The following is a 27,190-nucleotide window of genomic DNA, read 5'->3' on the forward strand; positions in this document are numbered from 1 at the left end:
TTAAACTAAACACTTTATTGGAATTGTTACATAAAACATTGTACATACACTGAAAAAAATATATATCAAATTTATAAATTAAGAACATGAATTTACTCTGATTTAACTGAAAGTTATGGCACTACATTCACTGTTGTAGTCCAGTGCTGTGGAATGCTGGGAGTTGTAGTTTTGTGAAACATTTACCCTTTTGTGTGGGAGAGCTCTGATGTCACAAGCTTCAAATCTCGAGACAGAGCCACGGCAGTTAAAAGTGGTGTGAAACTGCTATAACATGGCAGTTTGGATGGTGTATGGGTGGCCAATCACAGTAGTAGCCATAATGGACTACAGACTTCTGCATAGGAGACTAAAGAGGAAACACATGAGCCTCTGCAGGAGCAAGGAATTCAGTCTCAATCCCCTTTCTTATCTCTTCCATTCATTCCATCTACTCCCATTTCTCTCCCAGGTTTCAAACCAAATTTGTGTAGCTTGCGATGCTATTCATTTCAATGATGCTTGAAGGCAGATGAGAAGAAAGACGCCTGAAATCCCATTCTTCCAGGGCTTCTCCTTTTCGGCTTAAATGGAAATCCATTGAGATCTTGGTCTTCTGTAGGATCTTCAATTCCCAGGATGCAAATACACTGCATCCTTATTTCATACCTTTTATTTGAGGATTTGCACCCTTCAAAGAATCTACATGTTGTAGTAATTTGTCATCCACAGAAGCAGAGCTCAAATAGTATCAAAACCAGGACGTTGATTTGCTCCTCCTTGGCTTCAAAGACCCTGAAGTTTGCTGAAAAATAATTAAAAGTAATTTTAAAGTTGCAGGAACTACATACATGTTTCCTCAAAACCAATTTATATCCCCATCTCCTTGGTGCTTAACTAAAAGTTAGGGAATAGGACTAACCACTTCAAAGGAGATTATTATTATTATTATTAATGTATTATTATTAATAATATACTGTAATATTATTATGGCTGAACTTGCCGACCAAAAGGTTGGCAGTTTGAATCCGGGCAACGAGGTAAGCTCCTGCTATTAGCCTCAGCTTCTGCCAATCTAGCAGTTTGAAAATGTGCAAATATGTGTAGATCAATAGGTATCACTTATCTGGGAAATTACACTGTTTAGCTGGTATTGCACCACCTGACATCTGCCGGGGAGTAGCAACAATAGTGAAAGGACCAAGGCAGAGACATCTCCAGCTCATCCCTTGTTTGGGTATCAGCCAGCACGTCAACGACTTAAATCAAGAAATAGTTTTCTAAGATCTACAGAGACACTCGCTGGAACACCTCAGCAAGCAAGAGTCCAAAAGTGGCAGGCTCAAACCCAGAACCTCAACCAATGGCTGATACCAAATGAGAGACTCCCCTCTGGGAACACGGAAAACTGGGCAACTTGGAAGGTGCTGAATAGACTGCGCTCTGGCACCACGAGATGCAGAACCAATCTTAAGAAATGGGGCCACAAAGTGGAATCTACGACATGCGAGTGTGGAGAAGAGCCAACCACTGACCACCTGCTGCAATGCACCCTGAGCCCTGCCACATGCACCAGGGAGGACCTCCTTGAGGCAACACCAGAGGCACTCCAAGTGGCCAGATACTGGACAAAGGGCATTTAATCAACTACCAAGTTTGCAAAATCTGTGTCTGTCTGTCTGTCTGTCTGTCTGTTTTTGTTAAAAATGTAATACAAATGTCTGGTTGCTGATGACACAATAAACAAATAAATGATATTATTATGGCTGAACTTGTTGACCAAAAGGTTAATAAATAAATAAATGGCCTTTTGTATTTAAAAGGAGAAGCTTGGAAACACTCAGGCATTCGTGATGAGTCTTCACAATAATTGTAGATAAAAGGTAAAAGTTTTCCCTTGACATTAACTCCAGTTGTGTCTGACTCTGGAGTGTGGTGCTCATTTCTAGGCTGAAGAGCTGGCGTTGTCCGTAGACACCTCCAAGGTCATGTGGCCAGCATGACTGCATGGGGCGCCGTTACCTTCCCGCCAGAGCAGTATCTATTGATCTACTCACATTTGCATGTGCTAGGTTGGCAGGAGCTAGGGCTAACAGTAGGAGCTCACCCCACTCCCTGGATTCGAACTGGCAACCTTTTGGTCAGCAAGTTCAGCAGCTCAGCAGTTTTACCCACTGCACCACTGGGGGCTCCAATAACTGTAATTGGTTTAAAATGTTTTTAATGCTTAATATTAATTTATATCTTATTTCTGGATGTTATTATGCCTTGTATGATTTTTCTCTTGTATTTTATGTTAAATATGCTTTGGTTTGTATTGTATTATGTTGTGAACCGCTTTGGGTTCTGTTAGGGAGAAATGAGGAATATAAATAAAGATTTGTAATTATTATTTATTATTATTTGAAAGCAAAAAAACAAGATCTTACCTGTCTTCAACTGTTTTGTTTGATGGGTAGTATACTTTAAACGAAAAGCCGCTCTTTGGAAAAGATCCCTAGTATGAATGGAGAGAAAAAAGAAATAAATAATTCCACTTTCAAAATCTGTTATCATTTTTTCTCAAGCAGATGTCATTCATCGCATAACTATTTTCAAGTATTTATTTACATCAGACACCTTTGAGTATCACCTGGAAGTGCTGTTTTCAAGAATAGTGCAGTTAAATGCAAAGTTGACATTGCTTAAATGGTGTTAACTAGCTATATAAACAAACGCCGGGGGGACTGGGGCACCTACAGAACCTGCAGTCAGGACTGTTATAGTAATCTTTATGTATTTAATGTATTACCTGCCTCTTCTGATGGCTCAAGGCGAGGCACAACAAAGTCCAAAACATATGAACACAAAACATCATAATAACAATATGATATTATTATTACATGTAATATTACTAATAATATCACAGTATAATGGCATAGTACAATATAGTAATATGTTGTTGTTGTTGTTCATTCGTTCAGTCGTCTCCGACTCTTCGTGACCTCATGGACCAGCCCACGCCAGAGCTCACTGTCGGCCGTCACCACCCCCAGCTCCCTCAAGGTCAGTCCAGTCACTTCAAGGATGCCATCCATCCATCTTGCCCTTGGTCGGCCCCTCTTCCTTTTTCCTTCCACTTTCCCCAGCATCATTCCCTTCTCTAGGCTTTGCTGTCTCCTCATGATGTGGCCAAAGGACTTCAACTTTGTCTCTAGTCTCCTTCCCTCCAGTGAGCAGTTGGGATTTATTTCCTGGAGGATGGACTGGTTGGATCTTCTCGCAGTCCAAGGCACTCTCAGAACATTCCTCCAGCACCACAGCTCAAAAGCATCTCTCTTCCTTCGCTCGGCCTTCCCTAAGGTCCCGCTCTCACATCTGTAGGTGACTACAGGGAAGACCATGGCTTGGACTAGGCAATGGATCTTTGTTGCCAGTCTGATGTCTCTACTCTTCACTATTTTATCGAGATTGGACATTGCTCTCCTCCCAAGAAGGAAGCGTCTTCTGATTTCCTGGCCACAGTCTGCATCTGCACTCATCTTTGCGCCTAGAAATACAAAGTCTGTCACGGCCTCCACATTTTCTCCCTCTATTTTCCAGTTGTCAATCATTCTTGTTGCCATAATCTTGGTTTTTTTGACGTTTAGCTGCAACCCGGCTTTTGCGCTTTCTTCTTTCACCTTGATTAGAAGGCTCCTCAGCTCCTCCTCGCTTTCGGCCATCAGAGTGGTGTCATCTGCATATCTGAGGTTGTTAATGTTTCTTCCAGCAATTTTCACCCCAGCTTTGCGTTCCTCAAGCCCCGCACATCCTCGCATGATGTGTTCTGCATACAAGTTAAAAAGGTTGGGTGAGAGTATGCAGCCTTGCCGGACGCCTTTCCCAATCTTGAACCCGTCTCCTGTTCCGTGGTCAGTTCTGACTGTGGCTCCTTGGTCCTTGTCCAGATTCCTCAGGAGAGAGGGAAGGGGGCTTGGGATGCCCATCCCACCAAGAACTTGCCACCATTTATGATGATCCACACAGTCAAAGGCTTTAGAATAGTCAATGAAGCAGAAGTAGATGTTTTTCTGAAACTCCCTGCCTTTCTCCATTATCCAGCATCCGGATATTGGCAATCTGGTCTCTGGTTCCTCTGCCTTTTTTCTAAACCCAGCTTGAACATCTGGCAACTCTCGCTCCATGTCTTGCTGGAGTCTTCCTTGCAGGATCTTGAGCATTACCTTACTGGCATGAGAGATAAGGGCCACTGTACGGAAGTTGGTGCAGTCTTTCGCATTTCCCTTTTTTGGTATGGGGATATAAGTTGATTTTTTCCAGTCTGATGGCCATATAATACTAATATACTATGGTAATAATATAATATATTGTATGTATATATATCTTGTAAGCCGCTCTGAGTCCCCTTCGGGGTGTGAACGGTGGCATATAAATGTTGTAAATAAATGAATAAATAATCTACTAGAGCCTGGTAATGTCTTGCTTTTATTTCCTGTGTGCCACGAAGCAAAACTGTGTACAAAAAAAGTGTATTATTGCATGGTTATTTGTAATATCTTGCTGGGAGCAGCTTATGTGACTGAATGTGAATTAATGTCAACACTGAGAGGTCTCTCTTTGAAATGCAACACCCCATGGAGGTGAAACAGAAACACAAACCATCCCCAGTTCTCCATAGATGTGAAATTGTCACGAGGGGCAGCTAATGAGTGCAAACAGAGGAAATGTATGGTACTACACTGAGAAAGAATGAAATGCAAAAATGGAGGATGGGTTCAAATTGCAGGAAAAGAGATTCCACTTGAACATTAGGAAGAACTTCGTGACAGTGAAAGGCTCTTGACAAGTGGAATCTTCTGCTGCCCAAGAGTCCAATGGAGTCTCTTTCCCTGGAGGATTTTAAGCAGAGGCTGGATGGTCATCTGTTGAGAGGGCCTGTATTGTATATTTCTGCATGATAGAAGAATGTGGAGCAGATGGCTCTTGCGGTCTCTTCCGACTCTGGTATTCTGAGTCATTCCCAAGGAACACAGGGAATACCAGCATGCACAAGTTTTTAAAAAAATACATACAAAAGGCGTGTATTTATAAAAATATTATAATTATATATATTAGTAATAATATTACAGTATAATAATATAGCACAATACCTATATATATATAAATGTTCTGTGCATAATGAGTACCTTAAAAACAAAAGAACCAATGAACGAAATCACACCAAATTTGGCAACAAAACGTCTCACAACACAAGGAGTGACCATCACTCAAAAAATGATTTTGTCATTTGGGAGTTGTAGTTGCTGGGATTTATAGTTCACCTACAATCAAAGAGCATTCTGAAATCCATCAATGATGGAATTGAACCAAACTTGGCACACAGAACTCCCATGGCAAAGAGAAAATACTGGAAGGGTTTGGTGGGCATCGACCTTGAGTTTGGGAGTTGTAGTTCACCTACATCCAGAGAGCACTGTGGACTCAAACAATGATGGATCTGGACCAAACTTGGCACAAATACTCAATATGCCCCAATATAAACACAGATGGAGTTTGGGGGAAATAGACATTGACATTTGGGAGTTGTAGTTACTGGGATTTATAGTTCACCTACAATCACAGAGCATTCTGAACCCCACCAACAATAGAATTGGGCCAAACCTCCCACATAGAACCCCCATGTGGGCCACAGCAATGCGTGGCAGGGGACGGCTAGTAGTAATATATAATACTAATATTGCGCTATGCTAATAATACAATATATTGTATTTACATATTACTTGTAAGCCGCTCTGAGTCCCCTTCCGGGTGAGAAGGGCGGCATATAAATATCGTAAGTAAATAAATAAATAAATGTATTGGATTTCTGTTTGCACACCTCTCTGACAGGAAGCAAGCCCAAGAAAATTAAAGGTCTGGAGAGGAGTGAAGGGTTAATTTCAGTCAAGACAAAGGGAAGAAGTTTAGGAAAAGACCTGAAGGGTTGGCTACTGGTTTCTGCCACTCATGGGATCCTCACAGCAGCAACAGAAGATAGCACTATGTTGCAGAATTTGAAGAAAAAATGTTCTGTTCCTGGTTTGAAAGTGTTATTTCCTGTTTAATTGTGTGGTCCTTACTATGAAAGTAGTTGTTATACTCTAGAAACGTCACTGTTTTTGTGGCACAAACTATGTTGAATTGGTTGAGACTCTATGATAAGTCTTCATTGAAAAACTATTGCAAAATGAACTATAGCAGGATGAAGTCCCTCCCGCAAGAACAAAGTTTGTGCAGTTTAAAAAACCTTTCCCATATTTGTATGACAGAATAACTAGAAAATGACATTAACCCAGGAACAAAAATTGTGTGAATTCAATCAAAGGTGTCTCCTTACGGGATTTATACAAAGGCACTCGGTGTTTGTCACTGTGAACGGGTCGTATTTGTCGGCGAAGACGATCACATCCGGCAGAGGATAGGTCCGTAAGGTGTAGTCGTAGGCCCAGAAGACGGGGCTGACGCTCAGAGGCAAGGGGCTCAGGTGGCCCTGGGACAACACCGTCTTGACAAACTGCAAGGCAAAGGACAGTCGCATTTGGCTCCCATCTCTCCTACTCTTGTGTGTTTGCCTAAGCCAGGCATGGGCCAACCTTGGCCCACTCTCCATGTGTTTTGGACTTTGGCTCTTAGGAAGTCCAAAACACCTGGAGGGAGGGTCCAAGTACATTTTTTCTCCCCTTAAAATATATATACATCACTGTCAGAAATATTTATTTACTTTACTTTATTTGTATACCGCTGTTCTCAGCTCTCAGGCGAAAATATAAAACATTAACTAGGTATTTTAATTATAAAAATATGAGTCAAGCACTGAAAGGGTTAAATGAATACAATGACCCAGCAAAAGCCGCAGTTTTATATAAGAAGGGGTGCTTGTAGTTGCTCTACTCCAAACTTAAGAACGGAAAACGGAACGTTGGTGGACAGGAAAAGAGATTTAAAGATGGGCTCAAAGCCAACCTTAAAAACTCTGGCATAGACACTGAGAACTGGGAAGCCCTGGCCCTTGAGCGCTCCAGCTGGAGGGCAGCTGTGACCAGCAGTGCTGCAGAATTTGAGGAGGCACGAGTGGAGGGTGAAAGAGAGAAACGTGCCAGGAGGAAGGCGCGTCAAGCCAACCCCGACCGGGACCGCCTTCCACCTGGAAACCAATGCCCTCACTGCAGAAGAAGATGCAGAGCAAGAATAGGGCTCCACAGCCACATACGGACCCACAGGGAAACCCATGATGGAAGACCATCTTACTCGTCCAACGAGGGATCGCCTAAGTAAGTAAGTAGCTTAGTAGCCCTCAGTCTGAGGGAGCCCTCAGTGTGAGAGGCCTCAGTGGGAGAGAGACCTCAGTGGGAGAAAGGCCTCAGTATGAGGTAGGCCTCAGTGTGAGAAGCCCTGGTGTAAAAAGCTTCAGTGAGGGAAGCTCCAGTGTGAAGGCTGCTGTGTGTAAAGTGACTCTGTGAAGCTCCCATGTAACTTTGGTGTGAGAGGAGGCTCTGTGAGAGCGAAGCTGTTCCTATAAGAGGTGATTGTAGCTTAGTAGCCCTCAGTCTGAGGGAGCCCTCAGTGTTAGCAGACCTCAGTGGGAGAAAGGCCTCAGTCCGAAAAGCCCTGGTGTGAAAAGCTTCAGTGAGAGAAGCTCCAGTGGGAAGGCTGCTGTGTGTAAAGCAACTGTGTGAAGCTCCTGTGTAACTTCGGTGTGAGAGGAGGCTCTGTGAAAGCAAAGCTGTTTATATAAGAAGGGGTGCTTGTAGCTTAGTAGCCCCCAGTCTGAGGGAGCCCTCAGTGTTAGCAGACCTCAGTGAGAGAGGCCTCAGTGGGAGAAAGACCTCAGTGTGAGGTACACCTTGGTCTGAAAAAACCTGGTGTGAAAAGCTCCAGTGTGAAGGCTGCTGTGTGTAAAGCAACTGTGTGAAGCTCCTGTGTAACCGGTGTGAGAGAAGGCTCTGTGAGAGCGAAGCTGTTTATATAAGAAGGGGTGCTTGTAGCTTAGTAGCCCTCAGTCTGAGGGAGCCCACAGTGAGAGGGGCCTCAGTGGGAGAGAGGCCTCAGTGGTAGAAAGGCCTCAGTGTGAGGTAGGCCTTGGTGTGAGAAGCCCTGGGGTAAAAAGCTTCAGTGAGAGAAGCTCCAGTGTGAAGGCTGCTGTGTGTAAAGCGACTGTGTGAAGCTCCTGTGTAACTTCGGTGTGAGAGGAGGCTCTGTGAGAGCGAAGCTGTTTATATAAGAAAGGGTGCTTGTAGCTTAGTAACCCTCAGTCTGAGGGAGCCCTCAGTGTTAGCAGACCTCAGTGAGAGAGGCCTCAGTGGGAGAAAGACCTCAGTGTGAGGTATGCCTTGGTCTGAAAAACCCTGGTGTGAAAAGCTTCAGTGAGAGAAGCTCCAGTGTGAAGGCTGCTGTGTGTAAAGCAACTGTGTGAAGCTCCTGTGTAACTTTGGTGTGAGAGGAAGCTCTGTGAGAGCGAAGCTGTTTATATAAGAAGGGGTGCTTGTAGCTTAGTAGCCCTCAGTCTGAGGGAGCCCTCAGTGTTAGCAGACCTCAGTGAGAGAGGCCTCAGTGGGAGAAAGGCCTCAGTGTGAGCTAGGCCTCGGTGTGAGAAGCCCTGGTGTAAAAACCTTCAGGGAGAGAAGCTCCAGTGTGAAGGCTGCTGTGTGTAAAGCTCCTGTGTGTAAAGCTCCTGTGTAACTTCAGTGTGAGAGGAGGCTCTGTGAAAGCAAAGCTGTTTATATAAGAAGGGGTGCTTGTAGCTTAGTAGCCCTCAGTCTGAGGGAGCCCTCAGTGTTAGCAGACCTCAGTGAGAGAGGCCTCAGTGGGAGAAACACCTCAGTGTGAGGTACGCCTCAGTCTGAAAAACCCTGGTGTGAAAAGCTTCAGTGAGAGAAGCTCCAGTGTGAAGGATGCTTTATGTAAAGCAATTGTGTGAAGCTCCTGTGTAACTTCAGTGTGAGAGGAGGCTCTGTGAGAGCTAAGTTGTTTATATAAGAAGGGGTGCTTGCAGCTTAGTAGCCCTCAGTCTGAGGGAGCCCTCAGTGTTAGCAGACTTCAGTGAGAGAGGCCTCGTGAGAGAGGCCTTCAGTGAGAGAGGCCTCAGTGGGAGAAAGGCTTCAGTGTGAGGTAGGCCTCAGTGTGAGAAGCCCTGGTGTGAAAAACTTCAGTAAGAGAAGCTCCAGTGTGAAGGCTGCTGTGTGTAAAGCAACTGTGTGAAGCTCCTGTGTAACTTCGGTGTGAGAGGAGGCTCTGTGAGAGCGAAGCTGTTTATCTGCATGAGAAAGAAGCCCAGCATGGAAGCAAAATACAGTGTTGTAGTTGCTGGGATTTATAGTTCCCCTGCAATCAAAGAGCATTCTGAACTCTACCAACAGTGGAATTGAACCAAACTTGGCACACAGTTCTTCCATGACCAACAGAAAATACTGGAAGGGTTTGATGGGCAGTGTCCTTTGGTTTTGGAGTTGTAGTTCACCTACATCCAGAGAGCACTGTGGATCTGGACCAAACTCTACATGAATACTCAATATGCCCAAATGTGAACACTGGTGGAGTTTGGGGAAAATAGAATCTTGACATTTGGGAATTGTAATTGCTAAAATTTGTAGTTCACCTACAATCACAGAGCATTCTGAACCTCACCAACAATAGAATTGGGCCAAACCTCCCACACAGAAACCCCATGACTACCAGAGTGGGCCACAGCAACGCGTGGCAGGGGACGGCTAGTATTATAATAAATATAGCGTCCCTACATCGTGGTTTTTCACTTATTGCGGGAGGTCCTGGAATGTAACCCTGCAATAAGTGAGGGAACACTGTATAAACAAATTTGTTCGGGTTTGAATCCTGCACTCCGTCACTGAAACATTTCCTCAGCCTGAGAGGAAGGCAATAGCAAATCCCTTCTAAACAAAACCTTACCAAGAAAACCCTGTCATCGGTTTGTCCTAGGGATGCATTTACATTGGGAATGACTTGGGAGGAGGCACACAACGAGAGAATATAAATTAATTTTCTCCACTTTGGCAGAAAAAATGAAATGCAAAGAGACAGAATGGGGGACAATGCCTGGCTCGAGAGCAGTACGTGTGAAAAAGATCTTGGAGTCCTCGTGGACAACAAGTTAAACATGAGCCAACAATGTGATGTGGCGGCAATAAAAGCCAATGGGATGTTGGCCTGCATCAATAGGAGCATAGTGTCTAGATCTAGGGAAGTCATGCTCCCCATGCTCTATTCTGCTTTGGTTAGACCACTTTACCTGGAATATTGTGTCCAATTCTGGGCACCACAATTCAAGAGAGATATTGACAAGCTGGAATGTGTCCAGAGGAGGGCGACTAAAATGATCAAGGATCTGGAGAACAAGCCCTATGAGGAGCGGCTTAGGGAACTGGGCATGTTTAGCCTGAAGAAGAGAAGGCTGAGAGGAGATATGATAGCCATGTATAAATATGTGAGAGGAAGCCACAGGGAGGAGGAGGGAGCAAGCTTGTTTTCTGCTTCCTTGGAGACTAGGACACAATGGAACAATGGCTTCAAACTACAAGAAAGGAGATTCCACCTGAACATGAGGAAGAACTTCCTGACTGTGAGAGCCGTTCAGCAGTGGAACTCTCTGCCCCGGAGTGTGGTGGAGGCTCCTTCTTTGGAAGCTTTTAAGCAGAGGCTGGATGGCCATCTGTCAGGGGTGATTTGAATGCAATATTCCTGCTTCTTGGCAGAATGGGGTTGGACTGGATGGCTCATGAGGTCTCTTCCAACTCTTTGATTCTATGATTCTATGAAAATGTGTAGAAAGTTTGACATTCTATGTACATATAAGGTTTGTAGCTAGAGATAAGAGTCGTTCCAATTTCCTTCCCTCTTTGGCTCTCTCGAAACAATTTTGCATACAGGAAAGGAAAGGGAAAAACTGCACTGTGCCTAATTGTAAAAAAAAGTAGGCTAACAAAATGTAAGAGGATGTTTCTCACATGATTAGGAATATCCAAGTTGCTGCTAGGAAACCGGACACAGTTCCGGCACATCTTGTTTACCAAGTCTTCTCGGAAGATGATTATTTCCTGTGTGCAGTACTGGATCCTGAGAGGAAGAAACAGTTCTAGGATGAGCACCCAGGAGATGCAGCCAGCATCAACAGGAATGTGTGCAAACCCCTCCCAGAAGACCAGTCCCGCACAAATGGGACACCACAGGCCTCGGCAACTCCCAGGTATGAAATCGGGACGTTTACCTGCAAGGGTTTGTTGTGAAAACTGAACATGGCACCTGCTGCCGAAATTCCTGGGTGATGCTCTCTGTGAGGGGAGGCCTGGAAAGGAACGCCAGACAAGCATTTGCAAATAGCACCACATTCAGTAGCAGAGCCTGCACCTGTAACTGCTACGAACCTACCTGGGCAAGATGGAGCCTGGGCCGGGATCTTCAGAGCCAGGAACGAACACAAATCGACTGCTGTAAAGGGATGAATGCAGAAACCAAGGTTAGGACAACAGATGGGTTAAAGCAGAAGCTCCGGCACAGCCAATGGTAAAATGTAATAATGTATTGTCGAAGGCTTTCATGGCTGGAATCACTAGGTTCTTGTGGGTTTTTTCAGGCTATAGAGCCATGTTCTAGAGGCATTTCTCCTGACGTTTCGCCTGCATCTATGGCAAGCATCCTCAGAGGGAGTGATGTTGTTCACTTTGATGAGTTATGATTACCTCTTAAGAATTATATTTTGCAAAGTGAGGAGAGGTCAACCTAAGACCTCAAAGGTATTTTGGGCAATCTTTTGTTGAGAGGTGATTAGATGTGGCTAATTGTTTCCTCTCTGTTGTTTTGCTGTTGTAATTTTAGAGTTTTTTAATACTGGTAGCCAGATTTTGTTCATTTTCATGGTTTCCTCCTTTCTCTTGAAATTGTCCACATGCTTCTTGTGGATTTCCATCAGGCACATGTAATCACCTCTCAACAAAAGATCGCCCCAGGCACTGCCAGGCCATCAAATGCTAATCAAGGTGGTCAGTTGAAACATTCACACCTAGCTCCAGCAGACAACGACTCCTTTGCCCCACCCTGGTCATTCCACAGATATATAAAACCCAATTTTCCTAGTTCCAACAGACCTCACTATCTCTGAGGATGCTTGCCATAGATGCAGGCAAAACGTCAGGAGAGAATGCCTCTAGACCATGGCCATATAGCCTGAAAAAAACTACAACAACCGGCCATGAAAGCCTTCGACAATAGTTTGTTTCTAATTTTCTTTTTTCCTCTTTTTTTGGGATAAACACAGAGCACCTATAGTAGAAAATATTCTGATTTTAAACACAGGATAATTTCTTAATTCCTTGCAGATTTGTAAGATGCAGGCCCAAAGAATATATTCCATGCCCATACTTTTGGGACTCAAAGCAGGTTCAAAGTCCACCCAATATTCTCCTGAGTGCAGTATTTTCTAACACACCAATGTAAACAACATCTGTTGTATTAATGTTTCGTTGAGCAAATAATAACGCAGCACGTACCTCTCGTGTATACTGGGGAACTCACAGATTATATCTGCAAGGGCTTTCAAAGAACCTGGAGGGGAAACAGTAAAAACAAAACAAAAAATGCCTGTGAAACAGTATAATTGTTTCTCGTTTCATCCACAGGAATGTCAAACATTTGACACTAAAAAACAGTGGTGCAGAGCTGCTTGTATTATGTTTTAGTCTCCTTTGTTATAAGGTTAAGCTTCTAAACCAGGCATGGGCCAACTTGGGCCCTCCGGGTGTTTTGGACTTCAACTCCCACAATTCCTAACAGCCTACCGGCTGTTAGGAATTATGGGAGTTGAAGTCCAAAACACCCGGAGGGCCCAAGTTTTCCCGTGTCTGCTATAGTGGTTCACAAACGCTAAATAACAGGAAAATAGTGACCGATGCAGGATTAATTCAGAAACCAAAACACAAGTGATTGAGCTCAAGTACCTTTCAGTGACTGGATCTGGTTCTTCCCATAAGGGGCCGAGGAGAAGTTGCCGCAGAAGAAAAAACACGTTGGAGGGACAGCGGAGTAACCTGGATGGCGAAACAAAGGCCGTTACTCCAATTTGGTTTGCATGGAAGCCGGCTATCTGCCTTACGAGTGACATGCAAACATTCAAGTATAAGAACCCCAGAGCCTTGTATTCTCAAAGGCTTTCATGGCTGGAATCACTGGGTTGTTGTGAGTTTTCCGGGCTGTCTGACGCCAATGTTCTTTCTCTCCCCCTTCTTTCTACCCATAAAATAACAACAAATAGGAATACTGCCATGCTGTGAGTTTTCCGGGCCGTATGGCCATGTTCCAGAAGCATTATCTCCTGATGTTTTGCCTGCAGCTATGACAGGCATCCTCTGAGTTTGTGAGGTCTGATGGAAGCTAGGAAAATTGGTGTGTGTGTGTGTGTATATATATATAAGAAAAGAAAATTGGGTTTATATATCCCAAATTTATATATATATATATATATATATATATATATATATATATATAAATTTGGGATATATAAACCCAATTTTCTTTTCTTATATATATATGTGTGTGTGTGTGTGTGTGTGTGTGTGTATAAAGAAAATTGGGTTTATATATCCCAAATTTTTATATATATATATATATATATATAAAATAAAATTTGGGATATATAAACCCAATTTTCTTTTCATACATATATATGTGTGTGTGTGTGTGTGTGTATGTATGTGTATATATATATAGAGAGAGAGATATAGATATAAAATTTGGGATATATAAACCCAATTTTCTTTTCTTATATATATATATATATGTGTGTGTGTGTGTGTATAAAGAAAATTGGGTTTATATATCCCAAATTTTTATTATATATATATAAAAATACAATTTGGGATATATAAACCCAATTTTCTTTTCATACATATATATATGTATGTGTGTATATGTATGTATATATATAGAGAGAGATATAGATATAAAATTTTGGATATATAAACCCAATTTTCCTAGTTTCCCACAGACCTCACAACCTCTGAGGATGTCTGCCATAGATGCAGGCGAAACGTCAGGAGATAATGCTTCTGGAACATGGTCATACAGCCCGAAAGGTCTACAACAACCCACCCCAGAGCATGCTTGCTTGACTTCTCTCTCTGACACACAAACACACATTCACAAAAACATGTGCAGGAGGAGATTTTTCCCCATGAATCAAGGCCACCTCCAAATTGTATTTTACCCAACTAAGTCTCTGCAACACTGTGCACCAAGGACACAAGATGCACACAGTAGAAAAGCTCCAGAAAGCTAAACAAGTCCTAGGCCAAGGCCTTTAGAGGTGCTTCTGATCTACAACCCTTACTAACATAGAAAATAATAATCATCATCATCATCTTTATTTATACCCCGCCACCATCTCCCCAGTCAGGACTCGGAGCAACTTACATGGGGCCAAGCCCGGACAACATATTACAGTGGAATAAAACCAAAAACATAAACTACAAACAACATCATCAAAATTACATAGAAAAAAACCATTCCAATAAACAATGCTATGTAGAAAGTATAATGTTATAGTACAATATAATAATATATAATATTAATACTGTGCTATGGTAATAATATAATATATTGTATTTACATTTTACTTGTAAGCCGCTCTGACTCCCCTTTTTATAAGATTTTGAGAAAGAAAGAAAAAATGGAAATTTGGATATAAATGTTATGTGGAGAAGAGTACTTATCCCTACAACCTTTGAAGAAAAAGAGGCAACAAAACACATGAAGAGTGGAAAGAAGAAGATATTGTGGCGCAGCCGGCTGAGTGTCAGCTGCATTAAGATCACTCTGACCAAAAGGTCATGAGTTCGAAGCCAGCCCGGGTTGGAGTGGGTTTCCAACCAATTGTGTGTAGTCTGTTGTCGACTTTGCAACCCAAAAGACAGTTGCATCTGTCAAGTAGGAAAATTAGGTACCACATTAAAATAAGTGTGGGGAGGCTAAATTAACTGATTTATGAGGCCATAAAGAAGACTCCAGCAAAGCATTCCAGCGGGGAAGCATGCGGGGAATGCGGAAGTGCTTCATCAGCGTCGCAGATGGACGAGGAAAGCGACAGCTCTCCTGGCGGCCAGAAAAAGTTAAATAGCCTCTGTGTATGTCTGTATATGTTGTATGTCAAAAATTGGCATTGAATGTTTGCCATATATGTGTACACTGTAATCCGCCCTGAGTCCCCTGCGGGGTGAGAAGGGCGGAATGTAAAAGCTGTAAATAAATAAAATAAATAAATATATTCCAGAAATGAGAAGATGAGAAGCCAAAATTTCCCTCTCCCGTTCTTTTTTTCCCTTTCCTGGACCCTACTTTTCCATTATCCGGCACCCGGGAGGTCTACCATAGACCATTGTATCGTGTTAAGCCACCTAGCAGAAAAATACCAAGCCCCTCCCTACAAAGGACTATTTACCGCGTTTATAGATCTAAAAGCTGCCTTCGACTCTATTCCAAGAAATTTACTATGGCAAAAACTACAGAAGACCACAATTGACAAAAGATTGCTCTGGTTAATTAAGAGCTTATATTCAAACACTTCAACACAAGTAAGATGTGGAGTACAAGGCAACCTCTCAAAACCAATAGCAGTAAATAGGGGGGTGTGCCAGGGGTGCATCCTGGCCCCTATTCTGTTTAACCTATTCCTGAACGATCTAGCCACCCATGTCTCACTACCAAATGGACATCCCCCTAAAATCTCATCCACCAATATACCGCTATTGTTATATGCAGATGATGCTGCCCTCATATCTTACACCAAGGTAGGACTCAAGCGAGTGCTGAGTGCATTCTACCAATACTGTGAGAAAAACCAGCTAAAGATAAACTATAGTAAAACCAAAATCATGGTGTTCTCAAAGAAGCGAGCCAGGCATAACTGGTACATAGGAAACAACTTAGTTGAACAAGTTTCCAGTTTTAAATATCTAGGGGTTACCTTCCAAGCCTCAGGTTCCTGGGGATGCCACCAAAAATGGCAGTTCAAAATGCCCTATCCAGTAGTAAAGCAATAATTCGCTTTTTTTACACCAGTAAAAGGTGGCCAGTATATACCAGCAGCAACAAAGGTCTTCCAAGCAAAGGTAACAGCCCAATTATTATACGCAATTCCGGTATGGATCACAGGCTTCACATCTAAAGTAGAACAAGTTCAATCAGGGTTTCTTAGAAAACTGTTTGCTGTCCCCAGTTGTGTTCCATCTGCTGTTTTAAGACTGGAATCAGGAACAACCTCACTCAAATCACTGGCTTGGAGAAGGGCCCTAGGATACTGGATGGAGAGGGTGCACAAAGGGCCTGAAGCGGGATATACATATCTGATTCAAAAAGACCTCTTTAAATCCCACCGAATCAAAGCGCTAAATCAGAAACTCAGGCAGATGGGCCTCTCAGAGAATATATTGAGCAGTTTTGAGCATAAAAAGTTAATGCAGATCTTAGCGGAATGAATCAGTGACATAGACAAACAGGACTCAATGTCTCTGGCGCGCTCCACATGCTCTCCATTGAGTTTAGGCCTAACATTTAATTCTTTGAGAGGTGCCAAATACTTAGAAAATTTAAACATTCCAAAATTTCGCCTTGCTTTCAGTTGGGTCAGATTCAATGCCCTCAAATCAGCCATACTAGAGGGTAGATACAAAGGGACTGATTACGAACACAGAGTTTGCCCATGCGGGGAGGGTAAAATTGAAACTGTAATACATGTACTTTTTATTTGCACAATTTACAAGGATGATAGACTAAGGTTAATATCCCCTCTACTCACCAAGTGGCCAGGAAGATCCCTAAGTGGGTACTGCACTTATTTACTGTCTGATCTTGATAAAAGGGTAACGGAACAGGTGGCCAAATTTCTGTTTGCAGCGGCAAAAAGCCGCAAGTGCTTCATGAATAACCTGTAAAGGCTGAGTGTAACAAAGAGTACTCGGGAGACTTACTATTAACTTGCAATCAGTTCCTGTTTTAGATTATATAGACAGCCATTCATCCGATAGCGAATGGGGATACTTGTTTTTATTAATTATAAGCCAAATGTGATGTTATTCATTGTTAATTGTTGTATTTCATCGTTCTACTTTCACTTGACTTAGCCAATGGTTTGTTGACCGAAATAAAGGCTACTGACTGACTGATTATCCGGCACCCCTTTCCCCTTCACTTCCTCTAAAGTTGCAGTTTCTTGGAACAGAACCATCCTGAACTTCCAATAGTCAGCTTACAGATCAATGGAGGTACCTGAAAACATCATGCGGAGCTTCTCCAAGACCTCTGCCTGGTCCAGCCAAACGTCTGAAAGGAAGACAAACATGGTGTCTTCGTTCTCTTCCTCCAGCTGCTTCAGCTTGGCCGAAGCCTTGACGGAGGTCGAGGAAGGGCCTCCAAAGAAGTTGGTGTTTCCATAATAGGCCCTGCAAGGAAGGGCAGGGGACGGTTAGAAAAGGAAGCTCTCTCTGGTCAGCCTTGGAGTTGAAGTCTTCTTTCAAAATACAATTTAAGATCCCAATCCTTCATTACACTATGCAACAAAATCTGGAAAAAAAATCCACCCCTGATTTGAAAGTGTTATTTTTTGTTTAATTGTGCGGCACTTCCTTTAAAATTAATTGTTCTACTCCAGAAACTTTGCTTTTGTGGCTGAGGGTAGTATTGTTATTTCCTTCAGTCTAGACACTTTGTTTGTAATGATCCTTAATGAAATTAATACCATTTTTAACCTATCAATGTGCAGACTGCAACAAATGTCTGCAGTTTAATGCACTTTTCTCATGGGTTGTTGTAGGTTTTTTCGGGCTATATGGCCATGTTCTAGAGGCATTCTCTCCTGACGTTTCACCTGCATCTATCGCAAGCATCCTCAGTCGTAGTGAGGTCTGTTGGAACTAGGAAAATGGGTTTATATATCTGTGGAATGACCAGGGTGGGACAAAGAACTCTTGTCTGTTGGAGCTAGGGGGGGTGAATGTTTCAACTGAACACCTTGATGAGCATTTGATGGCCTGGCAGTGCCTGGGGCAATCTTTTGTTGAGAGGTGATTAGATGTCCTTGATTGTTTCCTCTCGGTTGTTTTGCTGTTGTAATTTTAGAGTTTAGCTCCAACAGACAAGAGTTCTTTGTCCCACCCTGGTCATTCCACAGATATATAAACCCATTTTCCTCTGTTTACTAACATGCATTCGAAGCTTTCTGCCCAAGGTTTCACTATCTTCGCCTACACCTACACCTATTAACCCCTACACCTGGCAAATCAATCTCAGCATCATTTTCAGAAGTTGCTCTGAGAAAAGCGGTGAAAGGTGTCTCCCAGGAATGTGGCCTTGGGAATCTTCCTGAAACAACTCAGGCGTCTCTTCTGAACTTAACTCAGGCCCAATCAAACCATCATCCCCAGGCCCATCTTCAGGAACACCATTCCCAACATGAACATCAGACATAATCACAGGCTGAACAGGTCGATATACAACAGTTTAGGCATAAGAATTATTATACTTTAGTGCAGGAATGGGCAAACTCTGGCCCTCCAGGTGTTTTGGACTTTAACTCCCACAATTCCTAACAGCCGGTAGGCTGTTAGGAATTGTGGGAGTTGAAGTCCAAAACTCCTGGAGGGTCCAAGTTTCTCTATACCTCGTCTAACAGCTCTTATAAGTCAAGCATATAAATACCTTGTTGTAGCAGAAGGCTCTGTTGGTGGGAACCCGAAAGCATTGACGTGAAAGACCTCGTCTTCATACCAGCCTAGGAAGTAAAACCAGAAGTGCCTCTGACTCAGCAGGAAAATGTATGACATCTCATACATCAAATGGGTCCTTATACTCTTAAGAAATAAGAGGCAGTAAATATGACACCCTTCAACCAGAGGCTCAGGATCTCTGAATTTACATTCTAATCCACTTCAATTACAATAAGCGTCATCATATTTTAATTCAGTCATAATGTTTGTTAATTGTTCCCTATCCCCTTGGCATGGGTAACTCTGGCAAAGACTGCTTTCCAATCCCACAAACTATTAATATGTTAGAAAAAATGTTAATTCATGGAAAATAAAGAGAGTATAGCACTACAGGACAGAAAAAGACCTCTGATTTTAAAACACCACACCATTTAATGGAAAACAATCCTTTTATTGAAAATAATTAAAAAGCAGAAAGTAAAAAACACTTAAAAGAGATAGGTAAATCCAATTAGGTAAGAAGTTAAGCAGGAGCAAAAATAGTCCAGGGTAAAGTTCAGCAAAGTTCATAAAAGCAAAGTTCACACTTCTCTAATATAATTCAGGAAAACAGGAAACATTAATCCAAGGCATGAGTAGGCATTCATACCTTCCAAGAGTCCAAAACATGAACAAGAAATACTTAAACAAGAATCCTCCAAGCAAAGCTTAATGAAACAAAGGACGAGAACTACACTTGATTTCAAATGACGCTTCATCTGACTATATTTCCCATACCTGGAACTTTTTATCCCCTCGTTAAGCTATTCCACACACACAGGAATTGGTTTCGTTTTACTTGAGATCCCCTTATCTTTTTCTGTTGAAGCCTGGCAGAATGTTTGGCCTGTTTTGACTAATTTCCTCTCGCCTATCTATTTGCTCATTAAGTCTCACAGCTGGGCCAGGTGCCCAGTTGTTTTCAAGCTACAAATCCTGGGAACCCTCTGGTAGCAATTCAGGGAATATACTATCTGTTGTACTCCCTTCAGGGACATTCTCATGGGAAACTACACTTTGCACAGGAGTCTCTCGGACCTTCTCTACATCAGTATCATTGACGAAACCATTGCCATTTTGAAATTCATTGTCATCACTTCCCACATCCAAAGCACCCTGATCCTGAAACACATTCACAGGCTGGACTCCAACAGAGAGATCCATAAAGTTGGCCGTTTCCAGAATAGTGATACAACATTACTTTTCATTGGTTTACTAGCAGTTCCCTGCCACGCGTTGCTGTGGCCCAGTCTATATATATGTGCTTTGTGTCTGTGTGTGTATATATATTTGTGTATACGCACATGCACTGTAATGTAATTTTTGGCTTTTAAAGTCTCGTCTACTGTGCATTTTTATGAGCGATGGTCACTCGTTGGCCTGATAGTTCTATTGTGTCCAAATTTGGTGTCCATTCGCCCAGTGGTTTTTGAGTTATGTTAATCCCACAAACAAACATTACATTTTATTTATACTAGCTGTCCCCTGCCACACACTGCTGTGGCCCAGTCTGTGTATATGTATTTTGTATGTGTATATGTGTATGTATATATTTGTGTATATGTGTGGTTCCATTTATATATGTGGGTTTGCGCATGCGCTGTAATGTAATTTTTGGGTTTTTTTTTTTACTTTTTAAGTCCCTTCTGTTGTGTTTTTCAGTGTTTTATGAGTGATAGTCACTCATTTGCCTGAGAGGTGTCTTGTGTCCAAATTTGGTGTTAATTCGTCCATTGGTTTTTGAGTTTTGTTAATCCCACAAATGAACATTATATATTTATTTATATAGATTATCTCACAATGAAAGTGCAACTGACACCTCACATTAACTGACAAACAATAGTTACCATGTCAAGAGAAATGGCTTTGTTTGCAGCTTCTGATCAAAACATAGGCAAAGCCTGAAGAGCCATTCTTGTTCTCTTCATCTCAGTACTGCTCATAATTTTTAATACTTCAGAGCTCTTTGTTATTGGAGGAAGACTGGCCTATGAGCCAGCCTCTTATGGATTTGCTGGGATTGCAAATGTCATTTTGCCAAAATGAATCAACCACCATCATGAGAAGAAAGCTGTCTGCCTTACCTTCCGTTAAAACGAAGCACGATTCTGTATATAAGCCGCTGTGGAACTGGTGCAAAGTCGTTAAGGGTGATATGAATTAAGGCAGTGCGGCAGAAACACGCATTAGAAGCAAAGCAGGTGAGCAGTAACAACATGGATTTCTCACATAGAACTCAAAGATGCAAAAAACACAAAATACAAAAACTACAAAAAGTGTAAAAACAATAACACAAAAAAATAAACAACCAACATGAATCACAAGTTCACAATACCATCTATTAATTTTGGCAAACAGAGAGGGAGTCTGCAAATTCTGACTCGCCATGTAAACATAAACTTAGGCCCTTTCTACACTGCTATGTAATCCAGATTATCAAAGCAGATAATCCACATTATGTACTCTGAACTGGATTATATGAGTCTGCACTGCCATATAATCCAGTGCAAAGTGGATCATCAGGATTGTATATGGCAGTGTAGAAGGCGCCTTTAAGCCCAGATTCTCATTGATAAAATAATGCATCCACAATATATGAAAAAAAGACTGCAAGACACCCAGTAGAAAATACAAATGGAAATGCAAGAGGTTAAGCTACATTCTTCCCAATAGGGCTGTATCTACACTGCTCTATATCCCAGGATTTGTTCCCAGATTATTTTTTATCCCAGATTATCTACCAGTGTATTTATTTATTTATTTACAGTATTTATATTCCGCCCTTCTCGCCCCTCAGGGGACTCAGAGCGAACTACAATGTACATGTACATGGCAAACATTCAATGACATAGACATACAACATATATAAGCAGACACTCAGAAGCTATTAAACATTCCAGTTTCTGGCCACCAGGGGAGCTTTCGCTTCACCATCTGTTTGTGACACTAATGAAGTACTTCCTCATTCTTTGTATGCTTGCTGGAGATTTTTATGGCCTCGTAAATTAGTGTAGACTCATATAATCCAGTTTAAAATAGATAATCTGGGATCATAGAATCATAGCATCAAAGAGTTGGAAGAGACCTCATGGGCCATCCAGTCCAACCCCATTCTGCCAAGAAGCAGGAATATTGCATTCAAAGCACCCCTGACAGAGGGCCATCCAGCCTCTGTTTAAAAGCCTCCAAAGAAGAAGCCTCCACCACACTCCGGAGCAGAGAGTTCCACTGCTGAATGGCTCTCACAGTCAGGAAGTTCTTCCTCGTGTTCAGATGGAATCTCCTCTCTTGTAGTTTGAAGCCATTGTTCCATTGCGTCCTAGTCTCCAAGGAAGCAGAAAACAAGCTTGCTCCCTCCTCCTCCCTGTGGCTTCCTCTCACATATTTATACATGGCTATCATATCCCCTCTCAGCCTTCTCTTCTTCAGGCTAAACATGCCCAGCTCCTTAAGCCGCTCCTCATAGGGCTTGTTCTCCAGACCTTTGATCATTTTAGTCGCCCTCCTCTGGACACATTCCAGCTTGTCAATATCTCTCTTGAATTGTGGTGCCCAGAATTGGACACAATATTCCAGGTGTGGTCTACTCAAAGCGGAATAGAGGTAGCATTCCGTCCTTATATCCTGGGATATAAGGACAGTGTGGATCCAGCCTGAGAAGTCATTGTTCTTAGTGGACACACACGGAAAGGATATTGCTTTACTGATGTCCAGCTGGACAACGCCGGTGGGGTCTTCCAAGAAAAACTTGCCCTTAAAAATACAGATACAAGCAATTAAGATCAAACGATCCCATTTCAATATTCCCCTTGGAACTGCAAATGAACTAAGCCTGTTCTTACTCTGGTTTCTTTCAACATCTAATTCATGAAGGAATTTGGAAAATTCCTCTCTCTCGGTTGATTGAACACAAAATCCTATGCGTTACCATCACTCATCCGTCCACAGAGCTCACCTCCTTCAACTGCGTTATCATCCCAAGGACGATCACTTCCCCAATTCTGGCTGAGCTGCCCAGGAGAGTCTCTATAGTTTTGAGCTGGAATCAAAAGGCAATAAATAAATTCAAGCTGCCTGGACCAGGTTTTAAAATGGATAGTTACATATAGGAAACCACCCCGTCCTGCATGATAGGAACATGCTCTATTTACCTGGAATTTACTCCTGCCTTCCTCTGGGAGCGCACCGATAGCCGACGGTGTGAACAATTCATGCCTGTGGGTTCTCTGCAAACAATGAATAGGAGTGGGTTTTTTTTAAAATTAAAATTTATTTCAAAACCCACAAAACATTTTAACACAATACATTTGCATGATTACACCTTCTATTCTCAGGTATCCACCCCCATCACAGAAACAATATCATACGAAAGCTGACTGGCACAACCTGGGGATCACAACCAGATACAGTGAAGACATCTGCCCTTGCGCTGTGCTACTCTGCTCCTGAGTATGCATGCCCAGTGTGGAACACATCTCACCACACTAAAACAGTGGATGTGGCTCTTAATGAGATATGCTGAATTATCACGGGGTGTCTGCGCCCTACACCGCTGGAGAAATTACACTGCTTAGCCGGTATTGCACCACCTGACATCCGCCGGGAAGTAGCAGCCAATAGTGAAAGGACTAAGGCAGAGACATCTCCAGCTCATCCCTTGTTTGGGTATCAGCCAGCACGTCAGCAACTTAAATCTAGAAATAGTTTTCTAAGATCTACAGAGACACTTGCTGGAACACCCCAGCAAGCGAGAGTCCAAAAGTGGCAGGCTCAAACCCAGAACCTTAACCAATGGCCGATACCAAATGAGAGACTCCCCCCTGGGCACACAGAGGACTGGGCGACTTGTAAGGCGCTGAACAGACTGCGCTCTGGCACCACGAGATGCAGAGCAAACCTCAAGAAATGGGGCCTCAAAGTGGAATCCACGACATGCAAGTGTGGAGAAGAGCAAACCACTGACCACCCGCTGTAATGCACCCTGAGCCCTGCCACGTGCACAAGGGAGGACCTTCTTGCGGCAACACCGGAGGCACTCCAAGTGGCCAGATTCTGGTCAAAGGACATTTAATCAACTACCAAACTCAAAATTTTGTATTTTGTCTGTTTATTTGCTTTGTTCTGTTAGTAATGTAATATAATTTGACTAGTTGTCCTGACACGACAAATAAATAAATAACCCCAAACACACATACGGCTTTACACAAATACAGTTCTGTTACTTCTGTTACTTCTAATGATTCTAATTTCATCCATTACACTATGTAACAAAATTTGAAAAATGTTCTGTTCCTGGTTTGAAAGTGTTATTTCCTGTTTATTTGTGCAGTCCTTACTTTGAAAGTCATTGCTTCCCTCCAGAAACTTTTTTTGTTTTTGTGGCTGCCCGAAACTAGATTGAATGGGTTGAGACAGTCATTGGAAAACTAGAGCAAAATGTGCTGCAGGATGTCCTTCCCACAGAAAACAAAGTTTTTACAGTTTAATAAATCTTTTCCATGTCTTTATGATAGAACCCATTTAGGAAACGACGTTTATAATTCAGGAACAAAAATCATGTTACTGAGTGTGATATATAATGTATTGTCGAAGGCTTTCATGGCTGGAATCACTAGGTTCTTGTGGGTTTTTTTCGAGAAATAGGAATTCTTTCTTTCCTGTGGCTGGCAACAGGTCTGTCTTCCTCGATGTCCAGAATTCCTATTTCTCGTCAGACAGCAGGTCTACATGGCCCAGAATTCAACAATTGAAAATATGGAGCAAGAAGCTCAGCAACTGATAAACAAAATGAATGAGATTCGGGAGAAAGACCATGAGTTCATGATTAAGTTCAGAGAAAATCTTTGGATAAAGACCTCACACCTCTGAGGATGCTTGCCATAGATGCAGGCGAAACGTCAGGAGAAATGCCTCTAGAACATGGCCCTATAGCCCGAAAAAACCTACAAGAACCTAGTGATATATAATTGTTGGGAGGTGTTTTTCTGATCATCCATCCACAATTTTTCTTGGTTGTTTTGTTGCCTTAGATTCAATATCATTTTTGCACATGTATTTTCAAACACGTCCTTTTGTCAGTCTTAACTTTTCCAATAGGACTACAAGGCCATATTCTGTTTGACAAATTCTGTATTGATAGGAGTTCCTGGAGGAACTAGAGATTTCGGGTGAATAATAATAATAATAATAAGCAAAAGGAAATACCCGAGAAGGACCACTGGATAAAAAAGATAAACAAAATTAAAGACATGGATATACTAACTTTTTAATTAAAAAGAAATACAGGCAATCTGGTTAAACAAACAAATTGGTCATTAATTGAGGACTATATTGAAAGAAGATACAAGGATATGTAACTGGACTTACTTACTATCTAAGAAGCATAGAAGTGGATATTGTTAGACTGGGAGGAGTGTATCGACAATAAATTGGAAATACGTGCAGAATTAGAAGGAAGTTGCCGGACTTTTTATTTTATATTATTTTTAATTGTTCTCTTTTTTTTCACCCTTTTTTACTTTCCCCTTTTTGACCTTTCCCATTCTAACTATTTTTCTATTTTTCCTACTTTTCTTATAAACACTATGTTCCCCCTCTTTACATGGATATTATATTCTTACTCTATTTCAATAAAAATAATTTCAATAATAATAATAATGATAATAATAATAAAACTTTATTTATATACTGCTCCATCTCCACGAGGGGTCTCAGAGCGGTTCCCAGGTAACATCACAAAACATACAAAGTAAAAAACATAACCATAAGATTAACAAAACCTCTCTAGGAGTCTCTAGGTCCTCCAATGCAATTCTGTGGTCAGCCTTCAGAATTCCCTTCTACACCATGGAAGGTTATACCACAATGTAAGATTACTTCTAGTTTTTTTACTGCTAAATTGCAGCCCGGCACAGCTATCCTGATTAATGGCGTGGTCCTATGTACACTCACTTGGAAATAAATCCCACCAAGTTTCCAGAAAACATACTTCCTAAGGGATATGTTTTGGTTTGCAGACTAAGACTGGATCTACACTTTTTTGTGGCGGCAAAAAAAGCCAGTGGGATTTTGGCCTGCCTCAATAGGAGCCTAGTGTCTAGATCTAGGGAAGTCATGCTCCCCATGCTCTATTCTGCTTTGGTTAGACCACACCTGGAATATTGTGTCCAATTCTGGGCACCACAATTCAAGAGAGATATTGACAAGCTGGAATGTGTCCAGAGGAGGGTGACTAAAATGATCAAGGGTCTGGAGAACAAGCCCTATGAGGAACAGCTTAAGGAGCTGGGCATGTTTAGCCTGAAGAAGAGAAGGCTGAGAGGAGACGTGATAGCCATGTGTAAATATGTGAGAGGAAGCCACAGGGAGGAGGAGGGAGCAAGCTTGTTTTCTGCTTCCTTGGAGACTAGGACGCAATGGAGCAATGGCTTCAAACTACAAGAAAGGAGATTCCACTTGAACATGAGGAAGAACTTCCTGACTGTGAGAGCCGTTCAGCAGTGGAACTCTCTGCCCCAGAGTGTGGTGGAGGCTCCTTCTTTGGAAGCTTTTAAACAGAGGCTGGATGGCCATCTGTTGGGGGTGATTTGAATGCAATATTCCTGCTTCTTGGCAGAATGGGGTTGGACTGGATGGCCCATGAGGTCTCTTCCAACTCTTTGATTCTATGATTCTATATAATGCAGATTGTATGGTCAGCGTAGATTTACATAATTCAATCCCAAACTGCATTATATGGCAATGTAGATCCAGCCTTGGTCTGGTAACATCAAACAGCAGCAAGATCAAAATGATGATCACTGCAGCCCTCTATTTGATGATATATTTATTTCTCTCTTTTGTTTTCAAATTAAGGCAACTTTTCATTTTGAGAGAAAATATTTCCTATCCGTAGTGCGATTTCCCCACAAATACAAATCTATTATCTATGAGTGTTTCTGTTGTGAGTCAGCATTCTGACACCATACCTACTACTAGTAGTAGGAGAAGAAGGAGTGATGCAGAAACAGAGGAGAATCAGCGCCAGCTGAAACGCATTCGTGACATCTTTCTGGCTCCCAGTGATGAAGAAGACTTTGCAGGATTCAGGCCAGAGGAGGCTATGGAAGCAGATTACAGGGGAGTGAAGAGAGTGGCTAGTGATTCTGGCAGTGAGAGTGACACTATGTCTAAGAGGCTTAGAGACACAGCAGATAACTCCAGTGATAGTGAGGATGAGTTGGAGGAGGCTGTAGACTGGACTCTGGTTCAGAACATTAGAGACATTTGCAATCAAGCAACATCAAGTGATGATTTTGAAGGTTTTAGGGATAATGGGAATGAGAGTACTGATTGGCAGGATCAGGCACTAGAGCAAAGGTGGCAGGCTTGGCGTGGTGTAGATGCTTCAGCTGTGGGAGCAGAATCAGATGCAAGCAATGAATCTCATTCTTCTGATAGTGAATAAA

The 27,190-nt window shown here is 42.2% G+C and overlaps 1 protein-coding gene across 1 annotated transcript in view; it reads right to left on the bottom strand.

Annotated features, from left to right (window-relative positions):
• Positions 1-27,190, bottom strand: part of POLE2 (DNA polymerase epsilon 2, accessory subunit) — a 36,240-nt gene continuing 9,050 nt past the window's right edge. Inside the window, exons 6-19 of the mRNA XM_060752714.2 lie at positions 22,895-22,969; positions 22,699-22,782; positions 22,440-22,496; positions 20,828-20,876; positions 18,697-18,769; positions 17,269-17,441; positions 12,948-13,037; positions 12,501-12,555; positions 11,383-11,442; positions 11,222-11,299; positions 10,962-11,070; positions 6,338-6,514; positions 2,409-2,476; positions 1-784 (exon numbers count right to left, since the gene is read on the bottom strand). Of these exons, the coding sequence (XP_060608697.2) occupies positions 766-784; positions 2,409-2,476; positions 6,338-6,514; positions 10,962-11,070; positions 11,222-11,299; positions 11,383-11,442; positions 12,501-12,555; positions 12,948-13,037; positions 17,269-17,441; positions 18,697-18,769; positions 20,828-20,876; positions 22,440-22,496; positions 22,699-22,782; positions 22,895-22,969 (1,167 nt within the window). The 3' untranslated portion in view covers positions 1-765. The remainder of the gene's footprint in view (positions 785-2,408; positions 2,477-6,337; positions 6,515-10,961; positions 11,071-11,221; positions 11,300-11,382; positions 11,443-12,500; positions 12,556-12,947; positions 13,038-17,268; positions 17,442-18,696; positions 18,770-20,827; positions 20,877-22,439; positions 22,497-22,698; positions 22,783-22,894; positions 22,970-27,190) is intronic.

The sequence above is a fragment of the Anolis sagrei genome, chromosome 1 (assembly GCF_037176765.1).
Source record: "Anolis sagrei isolate rAnoSag1 chromosome 1, rAnoSag1.mat, whole genome shotgun sequence".
NCBI classification, from domain to species: Eukaryota; Metazoa; Chordata; class Lepidosauria; order Squamata; family Dactyloidae; genus Anolis; species Anolis sagrei.